This window comes from Sander vitreus, chromosome 13 (assembly GCF_031162955.1).
Source record: "Sander vitreus isolate 19-12246 chromosome 13, sanVit1, whole genome shotgun sequence".
Lineage (NCBI taxonomy): Eukaryota > Metazoa > Chordata > Actinopteri > Perciformes > Percidae > Sander > Sander vitreus.
Genome location: NC_135867.1, coordinates 23584887 through 23609827, shown reverse-complemented (window position 1 = coordinate 23609827; position 24941 = coordinate 23584887). Strand labels below are relative to the sequence as shown.

Sequence of the window (24941 nt, the reverse complement as noted above, 5' to 3'; positions counted from 1 at the left end):
AAACACCTGTGAAATGTAATTCCTCGCTGACATATGTTGTGGTGTTAAAATGTATGTTTGCCATATGTTTGCATATTGTATCAATACATGTATAGGACCGAGCAGCCAATGATTTTGAGGTTCTATATTTTTTGAAGAATACAGTTGTTTAGGGTAATGACTAGGAGCCCATTGTGGTTAGAAACTGGTGAATTTGTGTATTTTGGTGTGGAGATTTGTTTTTTGAGATATGCATCATGATATATATACATATATACTGTATATATACTGTATGTATTGCTTTTTCCTCTCCTTTGTGTCTTTACCGTAATATCACACCTGCCTTCCCCATACAATATGACAACTGATAATACTTGAAAGAAAAAATGGAAGGCCTACTCTTAAAAAGAAGAAAACAACAAGGACTAACACCTGGGAAATGTCATTCCTCACTGAATATGTGCTGGTGTTAAAATATATGTTTGCCCTATGTTTGCATATTGTATAAATACATATAGGACTGGGCAGCTAATGATCTTTAAGTTGTATCTTGTTTTGAAGAACAAAAAGTTGCTTAAGGTAATGACTAGGCATCCATTGCGGTTAGCAACCTGTGAATTTATGTATTTTTCTGTCTATTTTTGAAAACTATTTATTAATCATAATAAAGCCAGGGTGTATATTGTGACCTTGCCCTTACACTCTCATGGTATGGTAGGGTTGGATTAGCCATCCTACCCAGGTCTATTGTATATAGTGTATGTAGGTTTATATTGCAGTGCTAACACTGCACACTGTAGATGTTTGTGTTGGGGTACAGAGGTTGATAATTTGGAATTAAACATGTCACCTTTGTGTCTTTAAATGCTTTTTCTCTTTATTGTTTGTCCCTCATAAAAGGCAAAATCAATAAATATTCATTATTTAAAAAAAAGTTTTCTGCATTGTCTTGCAATCTGTTTTCAAACAGGAATGCTACTTAGGAAGGCTAATATCATTACAGTAAGATCATTACATGTACTAGTGCTGCCCAAGATACAGAGGAATATTAAAAATGTTAGTCAATCTGCATTATGTACTTGCTGCCTTAGCGGCTGCAAACATGAACATTTTTAGGGCAGTTCTCCTGGAGTTCCCACTGAACATCTGACAAACCCATTATAGCTCACAAGTCAAGGGATCCTCGCGATTGCATGTTTTACAGAAGTGCAACTGTGCCATCTAGTGGACACACACAAAAATAAACTAAAGCGATAGAACACGCTATAGATGCTTGTTTTTGTTACATTACTGTAACAAACACTCCCTCTTTTCCTACAGTGCATTGACAACAATGGAAGATTCACTGAAATGGGTATTGAAAGTGGAATTATGAGATGGATTTCCAGCAACTGTTAAAATATATACAGAGAGATCCTCCCTCTTTAACTCCATTTTCTGCATATGTTGTGTTCCAGCCCGAGGCCCCTCTGGCCCTCATTAGGAGGCAGCAGCTGCATGCTGGCTGGGACAATCATAGATGGAGGGGTTAATCTGACCTGATCCTCAATATGGATACCTGGGCAGATTCAGCTTATTCTGCCCAGGTTTTATAGACTAAAACGAGATGAAGATGGCTAATACGATATAAACTGACCACATGAGTGTACAGTAGATGGTTGTCAGCAAAATTCAGGAACATCATTAAGAAAATAAAAACAAGTGGATGATAGTTATACACAACTAAATACAGCCATTTTCAAATCCTGGTGTCAGCAAAACAATGGTCTTACCGTAATGCAGTTAATTCTTCATGAATTAATTTACGCTTACTAGTAGATTTGGATTGTTGAGGGTTTGATTACATTTGCCAGTGACATCAAAGTTTAGAAATAAAAATAGTAGAATATCTACTTCAAAATGTTAGATAGATAGCTAGATAGATAGATAGATAGATAGATAGATAGATAGATAGATAGATAGATGATAGATAGATGATAGATAGATGATAGATAGATAGATAGATGATAGATAGATGATAGATAGATAGATAGATGATAGATAGATGATAGATAGATAGATAGATAGATAGATAGATAGATGATAGATAGATAGATGATAGATGATAGATAGATGATAGATGATAGATGATAGATAGATAGATAGATGATAGATAGATGATAGATAGATAGATAGATGATAGATAGATAGATAGATAGATAGATAGATGATAGATAGATAGATAGATAGATGATAGATAGATAGATAGATAGATAGATAGATGATAGATAGATAGATAGATAGATAGATGATAGATAGATAGATAGATAGATAGATAGATAGATAGATAACAGCAGAGTTTTCCAAGGTTGGAAGGAGGGGATTGCCCAGTAACAGTTTTATTTGCAAATTTATTGAAAAATGAAACATTCCAATTAAGAAAATATACTGTAAGCATGTACTTTTCAAGTATACTACAGTGCCCTTGAATGGGAGGTAATATTGTACACTGTAACACTGTAACAGATAGGTAAGCAAGTTCAGATTTTTCTTTTAAGTTGGTCTAAGCTTTAGCTTTTGGGCTATACAAATTAAGTTGACATGACTTGAGCCTGGGTGAACAGACAAGCATTTAAAAAAAGGCATTTGATGGTCCTACAGTGTGAATTAACAAGTTTTCTCTGCATCTGTCATCAGTGTGTGTCTGTGAAGGGATGAACATGGATATTTTGTCAACACCAGTAGTTTTTAACTTAACTTCAAATATTTACAGATTCATTAATGGCATGGTTGCTTTTGTCCAGCTTTACTTAATGCCCTCAGTGCTCAGTTCCATTGTGGGCTCAGATGCAGGACCCTGCTGTGGTGAGGGGCTTCCTGGAAAAAAAAAAACAACACACACACACACACACACAAACAAGTGTTTAAAACATTGACTTACTTACTTACTTACGTACTTTAAAAATAAATTTTGAAGCACTCATTAGAATGATATTAGGTGACCAGGTATATGTATATATATACACACACACACACACACACACACACACACACACACACACACACACACACACACACACACACACACACACAGTCGACCATGTTAGGAGAGAACTAGCTCACATCTGCTAAGGTGATGCCAACAGAGTCGCCCTATCGGTGCAGCTGCCTCACACACCAATTACCAATCCAACACAATGGAGAGAATGTTAACTCATTGGCCCATCTCTGCCTCAGAGTTGCCAGAAGAACTACACTGCCAGTGTGTTACTGGGGCATGTGTAGGGAGAATTTGCTCTTAACTGCATAAGGAGGGGTGCTATTTTGTAGTAAGTGAGTTGAATAGTGAGAGTGCTATTGTTCAGGAAGGGCTCTCCAGCATCTGTGACACTGACATTAATTAAGCAAACACAATGGTTAGGACTGCCAGTGTGTCATCCACACAAAACTCCTGCACAGAAATACATTTCTCAGAATTTGTTCATTTTAACATGCAACCACAGCTGGAAAGAGCAAAATAATGTGCAGAGATGCTCTGTTTGAGCCATGGTTCTACTGTACATCATTTATAAAGAATAAAAGGACAGTAACTATCCATTTACAGTACCTTCAACCAACTGCGCAGCTGCCTTCCTGTCTTCAGCAATGTAGAGGGAGGTAATGAAGAAAAACAGTCCACCCAGGATCCCAACAAATGGGCAGACCAAAAGGCTGTACTTCAGACTGAGGAAGCTCCATTCATGTGTTGCAGATCTAGATTTGCGTATAGCATCAGAGATCTACTGGCACAGGTGTGAAGACAGCTCAATGATACACAGAAAAAGTGGTTTACTCAAGCTCGCAGAGGTTCTATTGATGAAACAGTAAGCTCAAAAGGAAGTTGACAGTGTGAACATTATTCAGTAACAGTATTTCTCACCGCTCCTACTAGGTAAGGACTCCCGGCATCACCCAGGAGATGAAGGACTGAAATCTGGAGAGCCTCAGCTGTGGACCTTCTGGTTGGTACGACAACATACTGAAGTAAAACATAACACAAGCAACCAGTTAGCTTCAAATTTCATATCTTGATTCTCTCTCTCACACACACACACACACACACACACACACACACACACACACACACACACACGTCATTGATATAATGCATTCCCTAGCCCCTTACCCTAACCTTAACCATTACAACTAAATGCCTAACCTTAACCCTTAACCGCATTTTGGTCCCACAAAGCTGTTGGGACCCCACAAGTATACTGGACTCCCGGTTTTTGGACCCCACAAATATAGTTAAACAAGCCCACACACACACACACACACACACACAAATGTTTAAAACATGACTTGCTTACTTATTAACGTACGTTTAAAAATAAACTATGAAGCACTCATTAGAATGATAGTAGGTGACCAGGTATATGTATACACACAAAATTCAAACTCACCAGCAGTATATCAGCCAAGACAGCCCAGTTCAGTGATATCAATAATTCACCAATGAAAATGAATACCTGAAATGAGACATTTAAGACACAGATTAACAAGCAACTCATCAATTGATAAATTAATTCATCATTCAATAATCACTTTAGGAGTAAACTGCTATTCGGTCAACAGTCAGAGGCTTCCCCTCAGTTAACGGATCACCAAAGTTATTTATTTTGAGGGAGGCATGAGTGTGTGTACTAAATTTCATGGCAATCCACCCAATAGTTTTCAAGACATTTCTCTAAAAACTCAAAATGTAAACCTCTTGATGGCGCTAGAGCTAAAGTAAGGGGATTTAATCAAAGTCACTATAGGAGTCTGGATAGAATTGCATGGCAATCCATCCAAAAGTTGTTAAAATATTTCAGTCTGGAGCAGAGTAAAGGACTGCCATACATACAAATGTATCATTTAGCTAGTGGACAGCAGTAAAGACACAAATTTGTCTCTTACGTAAGTGGCGGGAATGCTTGCTGACGCCACAAAGATGGTGATAAAGAGGCAGGGAGCCGATCCCAGCAGGCCTACTGCGCAGATGAGTGGATCGGCATTTGGGACCTTGTCCCTAAACTTTCTAGATAAACCACTGCCGAGACACGCTCCCACAATGCCCGTCACCACCGTCACAGCACCGAAGATATAACTGTACAGGGAGCAGAGGCACACAGCTTTGTTAAAACTCTGTATCGATTTTGAAAGACATGAGGTGAATGAAGGGTGATGCCGCACCTGTCTATGGGGTTGCAGGGCTCTTGGACGCACGGCTCTCGGATTCCCTGACTGACCTGAGCTCTGGACAGAAACGTAGGCATCCAGAAAGCCAGGGCTCCGGTGAGGAAGGCCGTAGCCGTCACTCCCAGTGATGACCACACATAACTTTTACTAGGGTCAAAGTAACAAACAAAAAAAAGGAGATTAGTAAATATGACTCAAAAATCATATCTCTGTAAACTTTGAGGACTGATACAAAGTTTAATTAGAGCCTGACCAGTAAATCTAAATGTTTTTTGTTTATGTAAAAAAAATAATATCGGATGATACATCATTATCTGATTTTTTAATACTCTCAATCAATATCTGTATTGGCCCCAACAATCCCGTATTAGCCAGGTATTAGTTTCCATGTCCTACTTTTTCAGAAGATATTTGACATCCTCCTTGTAAGAGCTCTGTTCTGTAACTCCCTCTCCGTGGGTTTCTGCAGCACCTCTGGGTGGGTTAGGGCATAAGAAGACCAGCAAGAAAAGTCCCACTACACCCAAGATGGGAGTGATCTGATAACACAGAAAGAAACTTGTAATATCTATATATCACTCTATATCTATATCAGTGCTCAGCTAATATGACTGGCGATGGAACTGTTCTCACCCTGAGAGCCCAGCGCCAGTCTCCTGTCAGATTAGCAACCCCTGCCCCTGTAATGTATCCAAGACCACTGAAAACACAGAATGGTAAAACCAATTAAGTATTTATAATGACATAAACAAGATTAGCGATACCCTATTGCTAATCTTGTCCACCTGTCCTGTGGTATTTACAGAAAAAAAAAATTCTCTTTGCATGTTGATTTGACTTTGTTGGCCATGATTTGGATGATCTTGCAGAGTGAGACATGATTTTGTTGTCATGCTTTGTTATCTCTGCATAGTAAAGCATTTCAAAGCCCATATTGTCCTTTCAAGTTGTTGATGTCCAGTTGAATGTGCTACATTGAACCTGGAAACTCCAAAATCTGAGACGTTGATAGGACAAAACCGCAAAATTCCCATAATCCTTTTCAAAATAACATGGTTGTTTATTGTTCATCTTTCTCATTAGATTTCCCAGCAGCATTGTTTGTAAATGAAATGCTGTTCAGTTGACCCTCAAATCTCAAATACTGGAGTTTCTTGCCAGCAGTGAATGCACCATTCATGTTGTGTCCGAACAGTCCATGCTTTCAATTGCATTCCCGCACAACAGTACATGATCTTAAGCTAATGGATTAAAATACGCAACAACAAACAGAAAAATGAAAACAGACAGTTGTGGATTTAGATTTTGTTTGTTTCTGACCTTCCAACGGGGATAAAGAGGTAGAAGACACAGATCATGGCGCTCCGTTGATTCCCAACAAAGAGGTCACCAATGATTGTGGGAGCAATGGTGGAGTAGCTGGCCTCACCTATCCCGACCATGGCTCGCAACAGCATCAGAAGCCAGAAGTACTAAAGAAATCAAGACAGCAGCATACTGTAGAAGCAGTTCAACCCTTCAGTCCCAAATATCAAAAAGATCCTCTTAAGGTAGTTACACACCAACCAGACGGCCGACCGTCGGCAGAAAAGGCAGTCGGACTGATCAGTCGGGTCCCCGGTGTCCAAAAAGTGCCTCAGAACACACTGAAGAGACGCCGACTTGAGCATACGCTCTGCACGTGCGCGAAACATAATACATTTCCATAGCAGCAGGCGGTGCTGCTCAGTATTGTTTCCCAGAAAATGAAAACCGGCAGCTGATTGGACGAACGCATCACGTGGTTCTTTTTTCTCCGGAAATTCACAGCCAGACTGTCATGGCGGCTTGTTCAGAATACGATCTCATGTTGTACTAAAATAGTTCACCAAAACGTGTTTCTGAAAACATTTTAAGCGAGAAATAGGCCATGCAGTTGCTGAATCTGTCTTCATTTCAGATCGACAAAGGTCAGTTTAAAAGATTTTGTCAGATTTTGAGAGGCTCATCCGCTCGCCATTTCCGGGTGAGCCCCGACTTCCCTGTCTCCGAATGAACATGTCGGGTCGGCCAAAATGAAGGCTGACAGCTCCTCCAACGGACGACGGCACGGAACACACCGAACAGACTCGAGTCACTGACCTTGCCAGACTGTCCAACGGCCGATTATCGGGTTGGTGTGTCACCACCTTTACAGTTTAACATACACCATTCTTATTTCTCTATGATACTTATTTTTCTCTATGTTACTTAATGTTTAGATCATGTTGTACACTAAACAAACAAGAATTACTGTGTTGACTCATGTAATATTTGCACATGAGATTTGCACGTTTGCGTTGAAGGACCCTTAACTCCAGACTGAAGAAGTTTCATTAGACATTGATGACTTACACAGAAACACTGATTGAAGCTCGATCGAGGAGAATAGGGATAAGCAGTACATGTCAACCACAGTGTAGTGCCTGCCAGTGTAATGCCATCCATCTCTGAAGGTTACTTCCTGTTATTTAACCGTGGGCCCTAATCAGGAAACCATGATTACCCTAAGTTAACCTACGTCATGTTGTATGTCCCTCAGATCACATGCAGTACATTCTATGTGGAGATAGTCTGTCCAGGACAAAGTACAGTATATCTCCTACGACCTGGGTGTCCAGGGGGACAAGGAGTCAGCACAGCTTTTATCACAACTTGTCATCCCAGAAGTTAATAAGAAGGAAAATTCTTTCACATTTGTAGCCTGAGGGATAAGTTCCCTGGACCACCAACTTCTCATCTAATACTCCATGCACTGACATTCAGGGACATTTGTTTACACTTGAGGAGTAAGTGCATGATGTGATCAAGCGGTAGAAGAAGAACAACTAACGACTAGCAGCAGGAAGTGACACCTTCCTTTTGCTTCTCATTTCTTGTTTCCTGCAGTGTACGTGAACACATATATTTCTCACTTACTGACTCAGTGACAAAGGAGCTGCCGACTGCAGTCACAAGCCACACACCCAAACCACCAATCATGATGTATTTTCTGTTGTACCGGTCCCCCAGGTAACCAAAGAGAGGGGCCAAAAGCAAGAAACTGCAGATGAAAACTGTCAAGAGAATTAATAAGAATTAATAATTCTGTATAATAAAAAGCACATTGACTCATTTTCAATTAATGAAGGAAACCCACACTTGTGAAACTTTTCAAAATAAACATGTGTGTGTGCGTGTTTGTGTGTGTGTAATGTTATAGCTGTCTTGCAATAGCCAACAGTGCTCTGCAATTCACTTGCAGCACATGTTGCATAACTGCATCTTAAGTAATGAAGGTAAAATGGGGACCTTCCAAATATGTGTGTATGTGTATGTGTATGAGTGTTTTCGGCATCATCATACCTGTCTGTATAAGTGCAGCTGTGCTGTCACTTATCGTAAAGAACTTCTGAATGTTGGGAAGGACACCTATATGACAATAAAAACAATACATGTGTAAGCGCACAAAATTAGACGCAGTAAATAGTGTTTGTGGGAAGGCACAACGCTGTCACCTGACCTGCTATTGTATACCGTTCTGTGTAGTTGAGCAAGTTGACGTAGCAAAGCACAGCTACAGCTATATAGGCGCGTCTAGGTGATATGGCTGGTTTCTCCTTTTCCTCTCTCTTTGGTGAAAGTGATGAAAGGCTGTTCACAAAAGAGCCATAATGTATACCGGAGCCGGAGCCCAGGCTCCTTCTAGGGATCGGTCTGTCCATCGTGAGCAGCTCTTTTCCCCCTGGAAATGGAAAATAGTTTTACCTAGATTTAGAGAAATGATTCACCCTCTGCATTCTCTCCAAATATAATAATGTTGTAGTGTGTGTGCACAGTAGATTGTAAACAAGTCTTACTAGACAACTCAATAAAGCTGTGACAGGACGGAATTATACTCTTTTTAGGATCCTTGTGCCCCACAAGCAATCCAGTTTGGGGGAAATTAGTTAATGTGGTTTGTGGAAACAGTTTAGAAATAGTCCTTATGATACATACGGCAATTACACAACTGTGTAAGAACAAAGCTTTGCAATGGTGTCAAAATGTCAGAGAAAGGGGAAGAAGGGTTTTCAGTTAGTTCAGTTCAGTCATTACAGTTCTCAACACCATAAAACAATATGATTATGGAATAATCTCAGAATTCAGAGCTCATTATATATCTAAAGACTATGAGTGTACAATGTAAAATCCTGACAAATATCGTCAAGTTAAAAACTACTGTATAAAAGTATGCATAGGTTAGATCAAAAAGCAACAAGACGAGAAATGTAAAAGACAAAATATTGTAAATAAAAGCATTTTAGCGGATATATTCAAATGTGGTATGAAAAGCCCTGATGCGTTCTACCCCGGTTAGAATTGCAGAGAGTGCAACGTCAACAATGACACTATTGTGCATAAAATACTTTCTCTAAACAACATAGTGGAATACACCAATACCAAAAATAGACTTGCCTACTTGTTGAAGATGTCTTGTTTATGTTATTTTTCTCAGTTCATTCCATACTTGCAGTTGTTTGAGGAAGGTGTCGCTCCCAGTGTGCCTGTGTGTGAGACTTGAAGAAGGCCTCAGCTCTAACATGCCTCAAGAGATATTAAGTTAGTGAAGGGACCATCCCACTCTGGGATGGTCATATGCTTTCACACAGATCTTCACTGTGATGCAATGCTGAAAACAAGCCACATACAGTATATTCATCGTATCTATTGTTTTGCTTTTTTCATTCTTTTTTTTTTATAAAAAGCAGGATAATGTTAAATAGCATTATATGCTACAGGCCTGATGAGTTTAACAGCTTTATACACACAGCTCACACAACAGTAGGACAAAAGGGCGAAGATAGTGCATTTGGGTGTCAGCAATAGACGCATATGTTATGACTTTTAAGCAATGGCTAACAGTTCTGTGGTTGACGCAAGAAATGTTTATATATTTGGATAGTTAAAAGAGACATACTGCCTCGGATACAGGATGTCAGTCCAAATTTGTCTTATTGGGGAACTAATAATAATAATACTAACTTGTGACTTCTACTTTTAAAATGGTTGTCATCAAAGACTAAGAAGTGTGTGCCAAAATACATTTGAATTTTATAATAACATGGAGGATGGGACATTTTAATTGGAGCATCCCATTAGAGAAACCAAGAAAACTTATGTCTTTTTGTCTTAGCAAAACTGCGGGTAGAAATCCAATCAGCTGTTTAATTGGTAACACTGCCCTGGTAATTTATGTTCGGTTTCATATTGCATTCCTATGTATAAAAATAATGTAGACATATTAAAATGCTGAATAGCCTTCACTTCAGCTGTCAAGTGAAATTGTGACTGTAAAAATAGATCCTTTGTACCTTCTCATCCATGGAAAATTATTTGTTTTCAGTTTGAATGTTCAGTACAGATTATGAAGGGATTTTAAACTGTGATATTAATGATTTATGTCTACACTTGCACTAAAAGGCACACAAACTGATCAGCGATCATTCCTTACAGTGCCTTTCATTTTTTTTACTCATACTTTTTACTTACGCATCCTCAAAAACTTACGCCAAAACAACATTCCTCTTCCACTATTCACATGAATTCAAGACTCATTTTTGAACAACTGAGCCAGATTTGTTATACTGAACTATAACTATTGCCAACATGTCTTTCACCATTTTCAGCTTGCCAAAGTGATCTTCAGAACAGTTGGTTACCTGTGAGATAGTGAAGCTTCAAATCTTTAACAGCACATTGGGAAATAAATGCCTCTGTTTTCTCAAGAACCGACCCCCAAAATTGACGTTTTTATCTAGAGAATTACTAAAACACATAATGTGAATGACTCAAGGTGGCCCTCTGAACGTAGAGAGGAAAAAACAACTCATGGCCATGAAACCTAAAGTCTACTACTTAACTCACATTAACTTCTCTTTTCTTTTTCTCCTTTTGGTAGCATTGCTCTCTCTGATTAGTCTATGTTTAGCCTGTGTGTGTGTGTGTGTGTGTGTGTGTGTGTGTGTGTGTGTGTGTGTGTGTGTGTGTGTGTGTGTGTGTGTGTGTGTGTGTGTGTGTGTGTGTGTCACTGCTGCAACTGTGTCAGTTATTTCAGTTGCTTTCTCGTTTTACTATATCAAACAAAAGAGACTTCATGGCAAACACCAGAGACATACAGCCACAAGCACCATCCACCTCCAACACAGCTGCGTGTGTGTGATCACTGCTCGACAATAATTTGCAATCCCAAGATACCAATGGACTTCTTCCTTTTCCTATTAACACAAGTGTGAGATCATATCTCACCTTCAGATGAAGAAGTAACCAGTGAGAACATGGCAGTTAAGAGATGAAAAGAAAAATGTGAGCAAAGAAAAACAGTTGTGTATTAAATGGCACTATGCATTTGTATGTTGTTTTATTTATTATATTTTCTGCTTTTCAACTTTCAACTAGTATTGTGATCCTCCCAGTATTGGTATTATTAGTAGTAGTATTTAAGGAATGTAGTAAAGGTAATGTAAGTACAACCAAACTTTTGATATCATTTTGTTGAGGGCTGTTAGGCTGACAGTTGTCGCCATCGAGTTTCTACTGTGAGCATTATAGTCAACACTAAGCTCCAGTATCAAACCGGTTTGATGAAACTGATCATTTACAAAGAGAGATGCAGAGTTGTATGATTGTGTATGACTAACAAGGCCTTCAGACTGAGTGCATCGCAGCGAATAAAGCAAGCAAATGCTAGGCCTATAGCTACACTTTATGTAGGCCTATCCTTTGTCCAAGACAGGCCCTACCCTAATTCTCCACACAAATCTGATTCATATGAGAACCATTTACCCCAACTAATAGGCATGACTATACATGTAGGCAATGACCAGTCAAAACATCATCAATTGTCCAAACTTCTTGATTCTTTTCATGTTCTACTGAAAAAGGATCCATTGTTATCTCAAAGAGGTCCAATGTGTGACGGATCTTTGTCTAACCTGGCAAGACACATGGGCCTCATTCATTTTTTTTTTCATTTTAACACACAAAGGGACTACATTATTTGCCCCAAGAAATGCCATGAAACTATTTATAAACCGAAAGGCTATGTCGTCTAATTGCTTTGCACATTAAGTATCACGTGACGTCTGAGAACAGAAACTAGACTAACTGGTGCCACAGAGGGGAGCTGTTCATCTGCACACACACTGCCATATACAGAGCGGCTATAAATCAGCAAGGTATCCCTTCAAGTGTATGCTATATTCAGAATATTTTCACTGCTTTACCTTGTCGTCATACTGCCCTTTCCGACGGGGAACTGAAGCCGTTATCTAACGTTACTCTCATCAAAGCCACCAGACTCCATTTACAAAAACAGTAATTTTACCTCCAGAAAACGGGAGTTGCTATTCTACTACCACTGCCTCGATTGGTTAGTTGCTGGTTTACTGCTGCCTCGCTCGGTTAGTTAGTTAGTTAGTTAGTTAGTGTTATGATGTGCCTTTCTTTAAAGTTAGCCCTATGCATTAGCCTGAGCAAAACAAATAGTCAGTGCTATAGCTGCTAGTGTAGGGCAGGCTAACGTTACCTGTTCTGCCTTCCATAGCAACCACCTTCTATGTGCAGCCAGCCAGCCATCCCAGGAGGGCCTATTTAATTGTTAACATGATTATTTAATAATAAAAATCTATTTAAATTGGAATGTGACTATAACTTGTATATTGTAGTAACATTACTTTTTACTAAAGCCTGGCAAGGACTACAAATTATTAACGGTACAGGTTATAAACCTAAAATGCACACCATGAATGAAGCTAATATTTCTGTCTTTGCCAATGATTTGAACTGCTTTGGCTATATTGTAAATTTGACACTGCTGATTACGCAACACAGCAGGCTGATGCAGCAAAAAAAAGTGACAAGCTTTCCGGTTAGTGACATCAGGATGAACTTTTATGACATTTGATGTGTAAGGGCTTGCGGTCATGTGCTGATTCATTTGCATGCCTCTCTTTCTAAAGGCTGTTTCAAAGCTCACTGGACACAGGGGCAATCCCTGACCAGTGGAAGCTGTCTCTGATTGTTGTGCCCAAAAACAGTATAGGCCCGAAGAGATGAATCACTGGCGGCCAGTTGCCCTAACAGCAGTACCAATTGCTTAGAGAAGATAGCCTTCAAATATCTCCTCACTGGGGTCTCACCAGTCTTGGATTCTCATCAGTGTATACCAGCCAACGCAGGAGGGTGAGGACGCACAACAGTAGGCCTATATATGAACACCTTGAACAACCTCATAGTCTTGTGAAGATTATGTGACTCAACAGACTAGTGAAGAAGGGCTAGCTCTGTTGTGGTCTGCCCTCTGGACACCATAGAGGAGGTGGGGGAGAGGAGGATGTTAGCCAGGCTGGCATCAATCATGGGCAACACCTCTCACCCCCCATATATGAGACTGTGAGTTCCCTGAGCAGCTCCTTCAGCAGCAGACTGCTGCACCCTCGGTGCAAGAAGGAGCACTACCGCAGGTCCTTCATTCCAGCAGCAGTCAGCCTCTTTAATACAACATCATAATGTAGCACTGCTTGCTGTTTCCGCAATATGAGCCATCACTGGACAATATTCTGCACTACGCTGTGCAATATATCATCTCTATTCATCCGCACCTTACTCATCTGTACATCTGTGTTTATATAAGGTTGTTTATTGTGTAAATACTTTATTTTATTACTATTATTATAACTAATTATATTCTATTTTTCCATTTCCTATAGTTTATGTATATTTGTTCTCCTCTAATTAATGTGTATATGTGTTATCCTAAAGTTTTTAGCAGTGTGTTTAACACCATCCAACCCATCAGCTGGTGGGCAAGCTGATCTCAGGGTTAATCCAAGGCTCATTCTATGGATCAATGATTGAATAATACCCAGCAGGTTCAATTTAACAAAGCTATTTCCTCCCCTATGTCTATAAATACAGGGCCCCCGCAAGGCTGTGTTTTGTCTCTGTACTGCATAGCCTACCAATGAATGTCGAGCATCAGTCTGCACTCACATCTTTTCTATCTAAGTATGCACATGATATATAATATGCATACTTGCCTTGATGGGGGTCCTTAAGCCTGACAACTCATCATTGGGTGGTTTAAAGAAAGAGGTAGGAACTTAATTAAATGGTGTTTTGACACTTTCAATGTGACTAAAACAAGGGAAATGGCCATAGACTTTAGACGTAGGAGAAATCCCTCTCACCAAGGTTAACAATGTCAATAATCGTTCACAGGCAATAACAACATATTGACGTTCACAAGTTAGGCGGTCTTTATTTGATTTTACTTTATTCTTTTATTTGTGAGGGATATGATTGTTGCAACAAATCTAAAAGATGATTGAATTCGAAGAAATATTCAGGGCCCAGTTTTTCGAAAGCAATCCAGTGGGATTTAGGATCACGGATTGGATCAAATCTTGGAAATGGATTTTTTTTTAAACGCAGAAGAGGGACGGACAACGTCAGATCATGTAATCCGATCTTACGTTTGATCTGGATCAAACCTGCCCTTTGGCTTTTTCAAAACTTGGAACTCAGTTTGGGATTTATTTGGTCCAAAAAAACAGGATTATCCTGATCCTATCAGAAGGGTGGATTCAGTTGGGATTTTTCGAACCAAAAAAAAATCTGAGATTTTTTTAAGTGAATTATCATAAAATAAAGGTTTACTGATGATATATACATTTCTTCATATTTGAAGCATATATGAAGAATGTCACATCTAATGAGATATGGACTATTGGATAGTATTGTTTTTGTTTTGCTATTTAACATAACAAAATAAGGAATGTAAAATGTTTCTGTTTATTACAGTGTTTCTGTTTCTTAATATTAAAACAAACAATGGCTATTTGTGGCCACCAGTATTGTGCCTACCTGTTGTTCTTTGCTAAGCCAGTAGGCTACACTGTTGGTTCCATTTAAGGATCTGGTAAACAGGATTTGGTAATCCTGAAATTTGGTATTTGGATCACAGTGATCCAACCAATGTTCCTTTAAAAAAACTGGCATGAAAGTAAGATGGATCAGGTGATCCTGGATAGCAAAACATGAGTTTTCCAAATCCGGATAAATTTGATCCAGATTAAATTTTTTGAAAAACTGGGCCCAGAAGATGGCAGTAATCCAACAATCAGGATGCCGGCTGCTGTAAAATCACAGCGACGACGACGACGAAGAAGAACCAGCAGCCGTAGCAGGAGAAGGTGACGAAGAAGAAGAATGACGAGAATGCTAAACGGAAAATAGAGGGGACGAAGTACAGTTTGTCGAACGAGAAATTAAGGCTGCTACCTCAAAATATTACAATTGAACATAGCTACATTGCATTTGCTAAACTATGACAGAGCCTCAGTCAGTGCTGTTACTCAGGAGACAGCTTGCAGGTAATTAAAATTGGTGTTAACTGATGCTGGCTGCCTAACGTTAGCTAACGGCACTTGAGCGAACGCTGCCGTTAGCTGTGATTCAAACTGTTATTGGACACTAAAACGTTACTGTCCCTGCGTTAAGGTTATAGCAGTGAATGTCGACAGACACATTCCTCTCGAGAATTAAACGCCTTGACAATCAAACGCCTTCAGTGTGTTGGGAGAACAGCTCGTTTAGATGTGTTTTTCGACGCTCCATTCTGATTTCAGTTGAAAGCCACTGTCAGAAGTCCCAACGACTTTCTATATTGGGCTGCTAAAAGCAGTTAGCCTAACGTTAGCCTCCAGCTTGTTTGTTTGTGTGTGTGTGTGTGTGTGTGTGTGTGTGTGTGTGTGTGTGTGTGTGTGTGTGTGTGCACATATTTTAATCGGCATAACAACTTGCGTTTTCCATTTTTAGACATGGTGTTTGCTAGTTATGTGATCAACGTGGTGTGTATTATTTATGCACATATCTACGTTTCACTAACTAGTTGACCCAGATTTTCTTGCTAACCACATTGAATTATTAACATATTTAGCCAGCTCGCTACATCTCTTTGCTACAGTTAGCTAGCGGCTGTCACTGTTGTTAGCCTCAACACTTTAAGCTAACAAACTAATGTTAATATCGCATTATCTCTAACGTTATTCGCTATTTTTGCAGAGTCAGCTCGAATTAAATTTAGCAACCCTAATATTAGCATCTCTCCGAAACCAGTGAGTCGAATACATATCATGTGACGTTTGAGTTTGTAACGTTAGCACCAATGTTGGCTACATTTCAGGTTTCGGTTAAGATTGTATTTTCCACAAGCAGTCTTTCAGGGACTTAATGTGCTCCTTTGTAGTTTTCCAGCTATTCTGTTTACAGTGATGGGGAATTGATATTTTTGAGTGGGATTTGATTGAAATGAGGTAATGTTAATGTCATACGTTTAAGTTGCCTTCCAATACAAACGGGGATATGTTGCAGAGGCTGTTCAAGTAATCAAGCAATAACCTCAAAGTGTCAGACTTAACTCGTAACACAGAGGCAGCTATTTTAAAACGTGACTGTAAAGTTAGTGTGCCAAATAACTGAGAAATAATACATATCTAGAAAGCACTCATAGGGCATACTGTACCTATCCCAATGATTGCCAACAAACAAATAATAAAACATGTTTTGAAGTTAAAAATCTTCTTCTCAATCTAGATCTGCATCAAAAACTACCATGAGATACAGATTCTTTGACAAGTAATTCCCTAATCCAGTTAATGTATTATTGTGCAATTTCAAATTAAATCCGACTCATGACCACTGAGCTATGACCATATAAATTGCAGCTGCAGTGCCAACTGTTGGTGAAATCCCCCAAAAGGAGGATCATTTTGAGTTAATATGTGCATGTGATCTACATTTGATTACTGAAAATGACTGTAGGGGGATATGGAGGGGGGCCTATATTGCATGTGTGTTAGTAAAATTCCGTTGTTTTCTTTTATGCCTAACTGTTCAGAAATTATGAGTAAAACATAAAGTTCTTTTAAATGGCCACATACCAGCATTATCTACCCAAAATGAATCAGTTCATCCTAGACCTGTTGTGTAACATTCAACTACATTTTATAGACGTGTTTGAGATGTCATGGTAACCAACAGATGGGCAAATGGGACCAAGGGGTGGTGATGGCGCAGTGGGTATGACACATTCCTTTGGTGTGGGAGACCCGGGTTTGATTCCCACTGTGATACATCAATCAATGTGTCCCTGAGCAAGACACTTAACCCCTAGTTGCTCCAGAGGTGTGTGACCTCTGACATATATAGCAATTGTAAGTCACTTTGGATAAAAGCGTCAGCTAAATGACATGTAATGTAAAAATCAGAACCTCTTTGGTAGCAGTGCAATACCCACAAGGTTTCCAACTATCACATCAGAGTGACTTTCACTCTTTAGCATTTTGCCGGAAGCCACCACAAACGGACCTTTCACGTTATTTCTGATTTTGGGCATAATCAGTGTTTTGATGATTTCAATGAAATCTTGCTGTAAAGTTAGGAGTTGCAAAGTGCAGTATATATCTGGAGATTATCCACTAAATGTGAGAGTATGAGTTGGCTCTGGACTATTAGGGTGGTGTGCGGTTTCAGCAACATGCTGCTTCTTATATTCACCCCCCAAGCAAGGCCTCCTAAGACAAGACTTATCTTGTCGTCTCAGTAGTCTTCAGAAAAGCCCAACATCAGTCTAGTAAACGTACTGTAGGCACTATAAATGAGCCAATGGCTACTGATTTTTGTTTTTGGCATTTGTTTTTCTATCTAGAGCTGAACAAAAACCCAGTGGAAGGATTCTCAGCAGGCCTTATCGAGGACAACGATCTCTACAGATGGGAAGTCCTCATCATCGGGCCTCCAGACACACTGTAGTAAGTCTATCACTAGCCCCTTTTACACAGCCTGTTCAGGATGGGACAAAGCAGCTTTCCGATTAGCCAAAGTTACTAATAACTTACAGAAACATTGCGTACAATAGTCCAGCTTCTGTTCCAGTCGCTCTCTCAAACACAAATGTGCGGGTGCTGCAGCGCCAAGACCGTGTGTGTCCTTCTCTCTACTGAAAATGATGCTACTGTAATGCATAAAGTTGGCGGTTAGTGGGTCCGGTCTGGTTCGTGTGGTTGAATAACGGTGCGGATAGGCTCACACACACTAGCAGGGTTCATACGTTTAGAAAAAACCTGGAAAAGTTTTGGAATTTGAAAAATGCAAATTCCAGGCCTGGAAAGGTTTTGGAAACAAAAAAAGACCCAGAAAGTTTTGGAAAAGTCGTCATGGATTTTTTTATTTTTTTTAACACAGCATAATAATATGTGATTAATAAATGTATTTTCACGTCGTCTTAACCTCAGCATTATATTCTGGGCGTGATATTACGAATCATTTTATTGTTAAACCTCTGAGGGTAAACTTAAACACAGATTTTTATTCTTATTGTATAATGTCGTCTGACATTTTCAGGAATACATAGTCATGGAAATTTGCCAAAAAGTCATGAAAACATCATGGAAAAGTATTGGTTAAAATGCGTATGAACTAGAGATGGTTCGATACCATTTTTTGTTTCCCGATACCGATTCCGATACCTGAACTTGCGTATCGGCCGATACCGAGTACCGATCCGATACCAGTGTGTCATATATTTTATTATGTTTTAACAACTGTATACTACTATCCCTGTATGGATGTGATATGATTTCTATCTTTGTTGTCGGTCTGGCTCAGGTTAAACTCTTTGTGAAACATTAACAATGAACGCCACAGAACTTTCTTTTATTCTGCAGTTTGACAGTCAGTTATAACGGAAAAAGAACATAAATAAACTACTTTAATGTAGATTTTCTTTAGGGCTTTATTACGTGGTATCGGATTGGTGCATAAACTCCAGTACTTCCCGATACCAGCGTTTTAGGCAGTATCGGAGCCGATACTGGTATCGGTATCAGAACATCTCTAGTATGAACCCTGCACTAGGTGGCGACGCTGTTGTGTTACACACACATAACACGTCTCACCTCTTTTGCTCCTGGAATGCCGGCATGCTATGTGAATTCACACACTGGGGCAGCGTTATGCTGCCTTTGCTTGGTTCTGTGTGAATAAACGGAGCCGGCAGAATGGTAGACTTTCATTGTGGCGCTATTGTGGAATCTCTCTTTGAAAGGGTCCTATAACAGTATATAGTAGGAGAGATGTGTTCTGATGTTCTTATTGTCTCTATTGCTTTGGATGTTTTGAAACTTGTACAAAATTCTCCTATTATCATATTCATTTTTGTCTTTGGTCTTTTTTTTTGTGTTCACAGTGAAGGTGGTGTGTTTAAAGCTCATCTGACATTTCCCAAAGACTACCCTCTCAGGCCACCTAAAATGAAATTTATCACAGATATTTGGCACCCTAATGGTAGGTACATGTGTAGCTCACTGTGAAAGATATTTGCCTTTTTGTTTGTAGTAAGACCTGTTTGAGGAAGTGGAGGTTACATCTCTCTCAAAGATATAAATATATCTTTGTGTTCCATTTTAGAAATCTTGAGGATTTTCCCTTTTGTGATGTGTTAATAACAATAAATATTCCCACACAATGAATTAAATGAGAGTTCAACTTAAAGCACATTACATGGCTGTTCATTGCATTAGTTCATAATCTTCAGCTTTCTTTTTTCAAATTAAAGTAACAGTCGGAGGAATACATTTCTGCAGCAATGTCAATAAGAGTCTACCAGAGCCACTTCAAACAGTTGTTATAACAGATACTGTTGTTATACTGAGTAGCTTAAGGTTTAATATCAATTATATTTTAGTCACTATTCCTTATAAAATAGTAATGTGTTACAGGTTGTGTTTATAGTATGTTTACTAGGGGTGCACGATTCCGAAAGTGTCACGATTTGATATCGATTTTTAGGCCCACGATTCGATTCAGAAACGATTCTCGATTCAAAAAACGATTCGCAGTGTGTAAATGTAGTTACTTTTCTCATGTGACTGCAGTAGACATACAATAAAAAAAAAATCGCGACTCGAATATGAATCGATTTTTTTTGCACACCCCTAATGTTTACTATTAAATGCATTTGACCATTAATGTAGCATCAACAGCGCTATGAAAAAGACTGCACCCTTTGCGTTTTTGCACATGTTGAAAATAGAATTTTCTGAATTTGTGTTGTACTGCGATGCTAATGCTATTTTCCTTTTCTTCTTTTTTAAGCTTTATGAAGTGAATACAATTCAAATAAATGACCTTATGCAGAAATGGACTTAAAACAAGAATCTAGATGTCCACCCAGTGCCTTAGTGGTAGGACTTAAAAATAGCTGTTCACTCCCTGTTGCAGAGCTATTAAACAGAACTTGATTAGCTTTGCAAGGAAGAATGGGAAGGAATTGGACTGTTCAGGTGTGCCATGTTGATAGACCTATCCACATACTGTAGACTCAAGGCTGTAACTGCTACCAAAGGTGCCTCTGCTGAAGATTGACTCAAAGTGAAGGCAGATATTTTTCATCGGCACTGTCTATAAACTATATCATTATTCAGTTCGTTAGCTGATTGGCTAAATGTCATATAAATAAATGCGTATTAAATACATAGACATCATTATAACAAGGCATTTTCTTCGTCATAAATTATATTGTACATGTTTGGTTTTTTTTTTCTTCCAGTTGACAGGAATGGAGATGTATGTATTTCTATTTTGCACGAGCCTGGGGAGGACAAGTACGGCTATGAGAAACCTGAAGAGCGCTGGCTGCCTATCCACACAGTGGAAACCATCATGATTAGTGTTATCTCTATGCTGGCAGATCCAAATGGTGACTCACCAGCCAATGTGGATGCTGCAGTAAGTTTCTTTGTTGAAAAGTGTTGATTAGAAATGGTATCTGAATCAAACAAATGTGCTTCTCTATTCAAAACCAAAAACTATCTAATCGTCTTCTAGTCATCTCATCCCTTAACGTTTGTCCTTTTCAAACCACAACATTCTGTAACATCCAAGAATTAGCTCATTGATGTTTTGGATGGCATTAAATAGTACACATATGACAAAATACATGAGTAATAAATGAATGAATGAATTCATTCTAATTTTGAATAAGTATAGGAAATTATAATGATGAAATTGAAAAAGGGAGATATGCAATACACTAGAAAGATATAAAAATGAATCAACTCAATTGTCTTTACCTTTTTTCGTCTGCAGAAAGAGTGGAGGGAGGACAGACACGGCGCATTCAAAAGGAAAGTTGCCCGTTGTGTACGAAAAAGCCAAGAGACTGCGTTTGAGTGATATTTGGCAAGGATCTAGCTTCATGTTTTCAGGGCAAGTATTCTTTACTTTAACCCTTTTAAAACCTTGGGTTCACCAATCACAACTAACTTCAGCTGTTCAAAGATGGCTGCCTGTTCCATCAGGTACATTTAAATAAAAATGTCTTGTAGTTCAAACGTAACTCCCACTTTGTTGCCACGTTTATTTGGTACACCTCGCTAAAACTAATGCAACAATCCTGTTGAGTCAACGCTATGGCCATTTTGGAGGGTGTTTGTGGTGTAGTGCTGTTGAATTGTATTGCATCATACAGAGCGATGACTCTGTTGTTTAGCCTGCCTTCATTAATATAAATGGGATGGACAAAATAATAGAAACACCTCTCTGTATAACACAGTACAGTTAGACGGCACCAAAAAAATGCAGGCTCCAAAAGAACGATAGGGTTGAATCAACAGCTGTCTAAAACAAACAATAACGTACCATTATAAGTTTCATTCAACCTGAATGCAGTCCTGTCCTATAAAGGTAGCACTGATTGCAGGAGTGCTATATACTGCATTGGCTTTAGCTAGGGTACCAAACTCTGATACTTTAGATTGCCTCTATAGTAAAGAGTATCGAAAAATGCGTTGTCATTCAATACTAAATTTGAAGTACCTTAAGGAGTAAATCTTGTCAGCATCAGTCAACCAATAAGCATGCAGCATGCTCTTACCAAAATCTAATAATGCTTGTGATTGGCTGCTAATGTTACACGTTGTAGATGCATGCAGGAAAAACACTTGTTACACACAGAGACGGGGCTTACGTGTTTGTGGGTTGTATTTTGAGAGGCTTGATTTGTGTGTGTGTGTGTGTGTGAGAAGAAGCTGGGAGGATTTGTACCGTGATGTAATTTATTTTTGTTAAAATGGATTTTATAAAATTGGTATCGAAAAAAGGATCATTCAGGAACAGCTAGCGAATTCAAGGTATCGGTATCGAACATTTTTTAACAATACCCAGCCCTAGGTGTGCCTAATAAACAGTGTTATTGTTAATGTTATTGAATTGTTGCGCGTAAAGATTTATTACCAGTGTTGTAAACTTAAATCTACCCCTTCTGCCGCTCTTGCACCATAAACTAACATTGCAAATACCATAAAGTTCAGTTAACACTTCTTTTGCACTGTTTTAAAGGGGAACTATGCAGTTTTTTTTAGCTTAATTTACCTTAACTGAACAGCTTCGGAGTCATTGGAATGGTTAAATGACTTTTTTCCGGGTTGAATTGTGGTCGTCTTCCCCCTAGCGCCTGTGAGCGGAAAAACCACCCTTGCAACTTTTGGCCGGCGAGCCGCCAGCCGGCTGTTAGCGATGGAGTTTTTCACACTATCGTCATGGCTGAACTGGCAAAAAGGAAGCAGAAAGTTAGGAAAGCATTGTCGGAGGAACAGAGAAAGAGGAAACGGCAGACTGACTGAGCAAGTTTTTACAACAGTGTTGGCAAATATCTATTCCGAAGCTGTAGGGGGAGCTCTATAGAGAAACCTGTGAGCAAAAAGCGAAATGGCCAAAACTGCATAGCGCCCCTTTAAGATTTTTAGATAATCAACTTCATAGTTGTAAAAGACTGATGGGTGTTGCTGTTATTGGGTTCACCCACTGTACTGTAGATTTTCTATGGCTGTTAATGGAATGGGGATCAATTTTAACACTACTACGACCACATACAAACCAATCCTTGACGTTTCGGTTTGTTTTATGTTATGTCAAGTAAGTTAGGTTAGGTGATATTTACTTGATTAATTGTGTGACAGTGTAACTGGCCAGTCTTGTATCAGTTAAAGTAGTCGTTTTACACTGTGTCTTCTGACCCCATGGTGTCACTCAGCACGTGTCAGACTGACTAGGTTAAAAGTAACTGAGCATGGACTTTACAGCTTGACATTGAATTGCACACACATCCAGCTGGTCTAACATGCTGCAGATCTTTTGCTGCCTTTTTGATCATTTAATATTTGTGCCGGTTTGTTCATGTTATGACTTGTGTGATTGGTCTAGGTGCTTCATAACAATTTTGTTTTGGTTATTTCTTGTGTGCTTTCCCACAGGTCTCCAATTGAAAATCAACATGGCACTGTTTACCTGCACTCTTCCACCACTCGTCGCCAGGCTAGTCCTCCTTTTGTTTTGGCGCAAACAGACTGGCTACTGTAGGCTGCAATAGAACATAACAGTGACTACCAAGGCTGACAGAAAAAAAAACCGCCAAGCAAGTGCCAACTCAAAAAAACAACAACAAAACCCAGAAGATGATAAAAACATTTTTCAAGTCTATGAACTGCTTCAACATTCAGGAAGATATTGTAAAGACATGTATATAGCACAGACTAAACCGGATAATATATAAGCTCCCCTTCCATCAAGACACTTAGACCAAATGAATAGCGCTGGTTGAGATAGATTCTGTGTCCATTTTTCCTCTCTCAACTCCAGCATGCATTAGTTCTCTTTAGATTGTTTGAACAGGTCTTAAATAGAAAGAGAATTGTGATGCTGTTGGAGGAAAGTCACCTGTGAAGAGCTTGATTGGTTCAAGCGAGATGAATGACATGACTGATGGAGGGAATACTGCCATATTAGAATACGCAGCTGTTCTCTCAGAACTCAACTTCATATTTGTACCTGTATGATTTAGTTTTTCTTTATCCGTTATAAGTCTTAACCATCCTGCTCACTCCATTGAAGAAAGGCAACATACCCCTTCATATGTGTGCATGCTCAATTTTGTTAATCTTTTTTCAAAAGTGCCTCCTAATAAAATGCTTGGCCACTCCACCCTGCATTGAACAAGTGTTAAAAAAATTTGAAAAAAAGGAGAAATTGTGTACCACCTATGTATTTAATAGCCAGTACACAGGGAATCTGTATAATTAGCGTATTACAACAATTTGGTGTAGCAATAACGCCCCTTGTATGAAGTGTACACATGTTAAGTTTTGATATCCTGATACAATTTGAGGTCCTCTTCTCCAATAATCTGTTATTTTAGCAGCCTCTCTTTTCTGTGTTGTCTTCGGTAGGAATTGCTATGCATGCTTTATTGTACTTGTTTTTTTTTGTTTTTTTTGTTTTTTTGCTGAATGTTTCTGGGATTTTGTTTGCGAATGTTTGAGTGTTTGTGTATACAGTATGTGTGCCCATTTTGTTTTGTCGTTTTCCCCCTGATCCACAATCTCACAATTATTCTGCTCACTGAACTATGGCAGTTTTGCCTAATGTACAAAGACAAAAATACTGATGTATATTTTTCATGTTATGAAACCTGTCACCTGTAGTGAGTTCTTCTAAAATATGACTTTTTTTTTTTCAATATTTACTTGCGTATTTAATTCAGGTGTGTTTTGGATACAACCTTATTTACATATTGCTCACGGTAGAGACGACAGAAACCTTTCATGTACACAAAGTGTTTTCATTGCACACGGCACCTGGTTTATTTCCCAGTACGAGTTTAAACT

At 39.0% G+C, this 24941-nt stretch overlaps 2 protein-coding genes across 3 annotated transcripts; one reads left to right on the top strand and one right to left on the bottom strand.

Moving 5' to 3' along the window:
* Positions 1 to 2349: 2349 nt before the first annotated feature.
* On the bottom strand, positions 2350 to 9773 carry spns3 (SPNS lysolipid transporter 3, sphingosine-1-phosphate (putative)). 2 transcript variants are annotated; one of them, XM_078266301.1, is made up of 13 exons: positions 9634 to 9773; positions 8699 to 8920; positions 8542 to 8607; positions 8116 to 8252; positions 6499 to 6650; positions 5812 to 5878; positions 5575 to 5717; positions 5173 to 5325; positions 4897 to 5086; positions 4401 to 4466; positions 3878 to 3976; positions 3566 to 3737; positions 2350 to 2835 (listed from the first exon to the last, which is right to left on the bottom strand). In XM_078266301.1, the coding sequence occupies exons 2-13, from the start codon at positions 8898 to 8900 to the stop codon at positions 2765 to 2767; spliced, it is 1518 nt and encodes a 505-aa protein (XP_078122427.1). In that variant the 5' UTR covers positions 8901 to 8920; positions 9634 to 9773; the 3' UTR covers positions 2350 to 2764. The 2 variants fall into 2 exon arrangements, with proteins under 2 accessions (XP_078122427.1, XP_078122428.1); XM_078266302.1 differs by having other exon boundaries at positions 9638 to 9773.
* A 5607-nt stretch (positions 9774 to 15380) lies between these two features.
* On the top strand, positions 15381 to 24795 carry ube2g1a (ubiquitin-conjugating enzyme E2G 1a (UBC7 homolog, yeast)). Its single transcript, XM_078266217.1, has 6 exons — positions 15381 to 15590; positions 17927 to 18029; positions 19466 to 19563; positions 20828 to 21006; positions 21367 to 21486; positions 23532 to 24795. The coding sequence occupies exons 1-5, from the start codon at positions 15545 to 15547 to the stop codon at positions 21451 to 21453; spliced, it is 513 nt and encodes a 170-aa protein (XP_078122343.1). The 5' UTR covers positions 15381 to 15544; the 3' UTR covers positions 21454 to 21486; positions 23532 to 24795.
* Positions 24796 to 24941: the final 146 nt, after the last annotated feature.